Genomic DNA, 7,560 nt, shown 5'->3' on the forward strand with positions numbered 1-7,560 from the left:
CACACACACACACACACACACACACACACACACAGTCAGTGGAATTGGAGACACACAGGTATTAAGCAATCCAACATGAAAGCCACCTGGGGATACTGTCCAGTGGTGACATTCAAATCATCTGACTTTACCCAGAAATCATTTTCAAGTCTCTTCCACTATTCACATGGTGATAAGAAATCTCCTGTTTGGCACATTATCGAGAGCCCTTGAAGGATTCACCTACAGAAGACTGGGGTCTAAACGGTCTGGGCTAGGTTTAGAAGGGACTACAGTCAACTGGAGAGTTGGCTCCTGGAAGCAGCTGCTGTCAAATAGAAATTCCTTCCCTTGCCCCAGGGAGCCAGTTCCCTTTGCACGGTGACAGTGTTTGGGATGCCATGTGCTTGCTTATTTGCATTTCTGGGGCTTCCACTGTAAAGGATTTCTCTTTGTGCAATTGCAACACACAGCACAGTGCCTAGCACAGAGTAGGCATTCCTGTGCTTTTATTAAACACATTGATGAATAAGTGAAAGAAAGGGAATAGGATAAGAGAAAGGCCGGATGTGAAGAGAGCAAAAGTTCTGATTTACTGACTGATGCTAGCTACTCTGGCAAGATGCCAGTCAGGCAAACCATTGCAGAAGTTCCAGTGTGTCCAGTTCTGGGCTTCACACACTCAGGTCAATCAGAGCTTTCTTGGGTAGAGTGAGGGGAGGGAACTGTGAAGAGTGAATGCCACCCCCGTCCCTACCACCCTTTGGGAGAGAAACCCTGACTCTTAAGCATAAGCTCTGGGGACAAAAAGCCTTGGTCTCCCTGATTTATTTTCTTCATAAGGCATGCTGTTGGTGATTTATGATATTTGTGTAACATGGTTCCCATTCATTCCCATTGGGTACTTTCCTTTCCCTCCACTAGAATGTCAGTGTCAAGAGGACGAAAGTCTCCTCTGTCCTGCTCACTGCTGTATCCCTGCCAGTGCCTGCTAGCACACATCCTTGAAATGCACAAATGCACAAGCTAACAGATGAACCCAAGAACGCTCAGCCAGCCCCTAGTTAGTTTGCCTCATGGTAGGCCAATTATCCACCTTTGCGGGGCCTCAGAGTTGCACACTTTGACAGAGAGCATAAAGAACATGTGAAATGCGGGCAGGAAGCCAAGCATATATGAAAACTAAGAAAGCAGCTACTATGCTAAGAAGAAGCATAAAACACCAGTGGGCTCTTCCCCACATGACAGCCGCAGTTGCTTCCTGACTGCCTTCTTTTGAGTCGCCCTTGCTCTTGAATGAGGTCATTGTCTTAGGAAAAGAGGCAGAAAAAATGGGCGGGGAATGGATGGCTGACTTCTGAGTTGTGCAAGTCATTCATGAACTTGGTCATGAACTTGAGGAACTACCTAAAAGTAACGCCTTCCATCTACTTCATCTCTACCGAAATTAAAGATCCCTGGACTGGTGTTGGGGGAGAAGCTAGAGGAGGCATGCATGCTGTATGTCCCCAAGAAAAAGGCCCTGCCATGTGATCCTGGGACAGGAAATCAGGTTGTGGAAATACAGATTAACAGCACTTGAGTGTTCCCAAGTGGATAGATCTCAGACAGTTTAGGGTAGAGCAGAAACACCCGAAGGAGGAGATGCCCAAGAGCGTGTTCAGCTCAGTGGCTTCAATGCCTGCCTTTAGAGTGCAAGGTCCCAAGGTCAAGCCCTGGTACCACTGCAAAAAAACTAATAATAACAATGTAAAAATAAAAATGTCATATATTTACAAAATAAAGCTGGACCTCTTGCATAGGTGTTTATGGCAACGTGACAAAGCTGAGGAGATGAGCACAAAAAAGGTCCCACCAGCAGGTTGCGCTGCACACAGCATGCAAGAGGTAATGAGGCCAGGGTGAAGGCAGCCCCTGGATGCCTTAGGACTGTCTCCCTCTTTCTTGTGTCCTGCGTGTGTGGAGCACACACCATGTCTAGGTCTGCTTCTCACTCACAAGCAGCTGTGGGCTCTTTGTACTGCAGTTTCCTCCTTTATAGATCAGTACTGCCGTAGCTCCTACTCTAATTTGCTTATTCCATGATGAAGACAGAAGTAAAAGTTTCTTATAAAGCATAAGCTACTACAGAGGTGCTAGGAGTAGTCACTGTCTTTATTCTTTTGGGTATATATATATATGAAGGGTCTGCAGGGTGTTCAGGGTCTCACTACTAGATCAGACTCCTAGTTATCTGCCTGTTCACAGCCTCCCAAGAGTAGGGATTACAGGTGCACACCACCACGCCCTGTCTCAATTGCTGTCTCTGCATGTCCCAGAGGCGGGGCCAGCGTGTCAGGCCTGGGGATCGAACCCCCGGCCCCTGCTCTCTATTTTTATTCTTATACAAATAAAATTTTCTGTAGATACAAAGGACTATTTTTCGCATGGAAAAAAATAAATCTGAAATCACATTTGGGGATAAATATCCTGAGAATACATTTGCAGTTTCAGAAATCTAAGCCTAATCCTTTGATTATTCAATCAGGCTCCTTTGTACCATCATTACAAGCATTGATGGAAGGATCTACGTAAGTGAAGTAATCAAGTATTTAGAAAATACTGGAAATTACATTTTTTGAAGAAATTAATGAAAAATACATAGAGATAGAGACAGAGATAGGTATATTTCTAATTAACATGTTTGTCTCTATAGTTTAATTTGGTTAAATAACATAATTTAACATATTAGTTAAATAACTAATAGCAGATATTAGTGCTGAGGATTTTAATTTTTCCAGAAATGGACAAAAGAAAAAAACACTGTCCACTTAAGGTCATTTTGGGTTAGCTTTGTGTATTTATTGAAAGACAGAATTATGTACAAGTCCTAATTCTTTGGGACCCTGTGAATTTTTCTGAGAATCAGAGCAGGTACTCTATGCCAAGCCAGTCGGAGGACAAAGGGCAACCCGAGGGCTTGAGTTTCCTGTCTTTCCTGCCCCTGTCTCCCCACTGCTTCGGTGCACTCTGGTGCCAGCGAGAGAAGCCATTCTGTACCACTAAGCTGCAGGAGACACGAGACAGTCGCTGCCTCTGAGTGAGAAGGACAATTTTTCTCGAGCTTGAGGTTTGCACGTTGGGTGCTATGGCAACATTCGGGATGAAAGATATGATCAGTATGCAAATCCTCATCACTATCGTTATACGGCAGCTAGATTTCAACACATTAAAGGGATATTTTATAATTATACTAAATATATTTATGTTTACTACATTTTCTTCTCTCAATTTTAAATTAAGAAGGCCCATTTTTAATGTGAAATCTGCTTATGCTGAGCAATTCAAGAATAGATAATGAATTCTCATTACATTTAGGTTGTGTTAAAGCTTTGTGCATGTTTTTCTCCCTGACTTTATACCATTTGGCAATAGAAAAACTCCACAATCTGTAAGCACAAAAGACAAATAGTTTCTATCTTTCTGTTGCAGTATAGTTTCTTTTACTATATTGTGCTGTGCTTTGTGGGGTTTCTGTACCTAAGAACATTTTATAAATAGTGCCTCATATTAATGCAAGGAGACTTTACAAACTACAAATGAAAACTAGGACCATTCTAGCTATAACTGCAAGACCAGTTTCCTGCACAGTGAGAGCAACTTCATATACAAACTCAAAGGAGAACCCAACTGTTACTGTGTATGCCCTCAGGTTCAACACAAACTTTCCAGTCAAACCTAGAAGTTGCTAGATTTCTAGCCACAGCACACAGGCCTAAAGAAAATCTCTACACTCTTCCAGTTGTGAGATTTATTGACTTTTTAGGTTGTATTTTGTTTGGATCTGGACATAACAATTCTCCTATTTATGAAAAGATTGTTTCCAGCTGTTTGCCCGTCCAAGCCCCTTCCACTCATCCTACTCATCCTGTACACTGGACAATTCGGCACGTATGGCATTAAATGTTCTTACAGTTGTGTATTTATTGTAGCTTAATTACCTGGTTATTGAACACTGCCCATGCATGTATATTGTGCCTCTGTGTCAATGAAGACCCTGGGCATGTGTCTTTTGTGTAGCTCTCAGTTTCTTAGCAGGACCTTGGTACTAGCTCAGGAAGTATATGTTGGTCTGATTTGCTGGCATGTGCTTAGGGACTGCACGTGGAGGAGGAAGCACCAGGACAGCTGCTTACCTGTGAGCATACCCTCATTCACCACACAGCTCCCATCAATCAGAACAGCATCACATGGCAGTGATAATTTTCCTGGAAGAATAAGATTATCTCCAGGAACCAAGAGGCGGGATTCCAGCTCCTGCAAGCCTATGTAATAGCAAAAATTCCGTCACCAGCTGACCTCTTCTTGTTCTTACTTAAGAGATATGGTGACTAAGAACGCTTACCCACCTGTCGGCTAAGAGCCACCCTACCTGTGTTTCCACTCAACCGAAAATTCCAAGAGAACCAGGAATAGGGAATAGTCTTTGGGAACAGAGCTGAGGATTAGCTCAGCAACAGAAATCTATTCTGAGCCTAGTAGCTGGCCTGTGCTCTATCCACAGTGAATACCCACGGACACTGGCAGGAGGAGAAGTGCCCCATGGCTGCTATTGACATCTTGCCTGGGTATGTGAACCCTGGCCACCTTTGCTTTGGTGGACTGGGGCCTCAGGTAAGTTGTCCAGACAGATTTCTGCTGTTCTGCAGTGCAGCTCTTCATTTCTTGAAGAAATCTGTGGCCACCCCATTCGAGGCTGGCTGAGAGCAAATAGCAAGGGTCAGCCAGCATCTAAACACCTTCTTTGGATCTATGTTCTAGGGGTCAGGGTCTTTGGATTAGTTAGTTGAGAAAGACTTACTCAGTAATAGTCAAGTGAATGAAATATGGAGGGCAGAGGGACTCTGAAGTAACCCGGATACTGTGCAGCAATGGCTCAATGGGGCTGGGCCCAGCCAGAGGCCAACGAGAGAGTTGCAGGATGAAGGCAACCGAGGCGAGGGCTACCAGGGCTTGCAGATGCAGGGGTAACATTTGCACAGCCTCAACTCTTTTCAAGTCTTAGATACCTAACTGTCTCATGCCAGTCTGAGTCCTGGGTTTGATCAGAAAACACTGTTTCCCATTCTCTGATAAACAAGGACAAATGAGAAAGATTCTACCAAGCAACAGAAGGATGCTGAAGAGGCAGAACATATACTCACCTTTGTCTTTTACCATGATGGTAACCTGGACTTTGTTGTGATCTTCCACCAGGTTGTGCAGCTTAACTGATTGCTGCCAATGCAAAGCCAAAGTTTCAGTATCAGAGAACCCATGCCTAAAGGACCACAAGACCCCAGTGCAGCAAACGCCAAGCCTGCTGTCACAGCTAAATGACTCTGGGCAAAAGATTCAACCACTTCTACTTTGGAAACTCCAACTTCTCTGCCTCAGTCCCTACCTATTTGACTCATCCCTGGTAGTAGCAATTGTGTTCTTGAGTTTGGATGTTATTTCTTTCCCAGGAAATACAGTGCACAGCCCCTGCTGGAAGGGCCTACACAGACCGACTGAGGCTTCATTTCTTGAGGGCGCACAATTAGAACCAGGAAGAATGAAACAAGACCGAAGAGCTTGCTTCTCCTTCTATGGCTCTGTTTCCCTTGAGTCAAATTGCAAAGCTAAATTGATCCATAAGTGGCTTTTGCCACTAAGTGCCACTAAGAGCCTATGGCGTGTCCTTTGCATTTTCACTGCACTAGGGCACAGCTGTCTGCTGTTGACAATGTGCATGTTGGATGGATCTGCAGGCGGGAGTCTCACTGCTGTTTTGAATGGAGTGCTACCACTTAGGGGATATTGGGTATGTTTAACTCCCCTTTGCTCATCTGAAAGTGATAATAATAAGTTTATAGTTTATAGGGTTATATTAAGTTAATGCTTATAAAATCCTTTCTTTGTTCTGAACTCAGTACTATGCTCAAAATTCATTAATATGTATCACTAATAAGGTTGCTGATGGAAAAACAATTGTGAGTATACATCTACTGGGAAGTCTTGCTTAAAGTAAACTCCACTGAAACACAGGTCTATAAAAAGGGGGCAATGAAAGAGCCAGGATGCACTGTCGCTGAGGACAACACAAGAAACAGAAAGCAGAGGAGAAAGGAATTTCACCTATAGACTTCCTCGTACTCGGACTGACTCTGAGCCAGTTGGGACAGGGCTGAGCCTTCAGTTACAGCACTGCCTTTTTTGTTCCAATCTCTTTCTTTTCTTAATTTTATTGAAAAACAAATAGCAATGAGACAATTTCAAAACCAATTAGTAGGACAGTTTCAATAATTAATACATTGCATATTGTTGTCTTCGTAGTGGTTATTCATAGTACAAGATGCAGACATGATATCCTGTCCAAACACTATTAGTACAAATCTGTCTTTGAAAGATTAAATTAAGAGAAAGTAGCTGTATATCTATCCTAACTATTTTGCATATACAGATACAAAATGGTCCTTCATTTTTATCCCCTTTTTTTGTTTAGTTTTGTGAGAGATGGGTACTCCACTGCCATTTAAATATTGTCAATCTAGTGGCTTGGGCAGCCCTAAGTCAAAGGTTATAGCACAATCAGTACTCACAGTTTAACATAAGCCAAATACAAAACTTTTCACTTTTAGATATTAAATTATTTTGATCCTTTCTACTGATGAGTTTTAATGTTACAAATGTCACGAAGCTAAGACAAACGTTACACACAATTAGACAACTTTCCTGTTGAGAGACCATAATGAGCTCAGTGTTAATATTTATATAGAAAAAAATTATTATTCACTTCAGTTTTCCAGGAAAGCTAAACTTTGCCAATTAGGACCAATTGAGTAGAAGAAGTGATGTCACCGTTGGGTACAGCTACATAATTTTCAAGTGTGTCCCTGAGATTTGGCTTTGGGGGCATGCACTGAAATGCTGGGTAAAGTGAGACTCTCAGTCCCAATTCCTGAGTTGCAGGTTTGTCCTGTCCACTCTCCAGTCCACTGCATTGCATAAGAAATCTCACCTTACACGTTAGGTGTTTCCTCTGCACACAGACAGATAACATTGACTTGAATCAATTTCACATCACCTTCAAACTCTAAAATATAGCACACCAAGTTAATTTGCACCCCACAACCTTATCAGAAACATGCCAGACCTTATAGAAGAAATGCAAAAGGCACAGAAATGATTCTAATTGTTATTTTTAGAATATAGTTTAAACACATTAAAGTACTAGTACTATATGCCATGCATGTTGTAGGCACTTGGAATAATCTGCTTGTAGTTTTTAATTTTCAACAAAATTTTATCATGGCAATGTTGTCTCTCCAGTAAATATGTAAAAATGAAAGAAAAAAGGACAAAAATCAAAGTCAGGAATATATCCTCAGGGCTGGAAATGTTGGCATGGCTTTCCATCAATCATTTCCTAATAAGTATCATCAATTACTAATAAGGTTATCATCAAAATGAGGCTCATCTGGATCAAGAGCATTTTTGCTTGGCGAGTACATTCTGCGGCTGCCTTTAAAGTATCATTTTTCTTCCGAAGATAAACTTCCTCCTTTCTTTATCTACTTG

General features: G+C 42.2%; 1 protein-coding gene across 1 annotated transcript in view; it reads right to left on the reverse strand.

The window, feature by feature from the left end:
* Atp13a5 (ATPase 13A5) overlaps positions 1-7,021 on the reverse strand; it is a gene marked incomplete at its 5' end in the record, with an annotated part of 87,742 nt that extends 80,721 nt beyond the window's left edge. The window contains 3 exons of the mRNA XM_004640930.2: positions 4,155-4,283; positions 5,163-5,235; positions 7,001-7,021. Of these exons, the coding sequence (XP_004640987.2) occupies positions 4,155-4,283; positions 5,163-5,235; positions 7,001-7,021 (223 nt within the window). The remainder of the gene's footprint in view (positions 1-4,154; positions 4,284-5,162; positions 5,236-7,000) is intronic.
* Positions 7,022-7,560: the final 539 nt, after the last annotated feature.

This window comes from Octodon degus, unplaced genomic scaffold, assembly GCF_000260255.1.
Source record: "Octodon degus isolate 3935 unplaced genomic scaffold, OctDeg1.0 scaffold00128, whole genome shotgun sequence".
Taxonomy (NCBI): Eukaryota; Metazoa; Chordata; class Mammalia; order Rodentia; family Octodontidae; genus Octodon; species Octodon degus.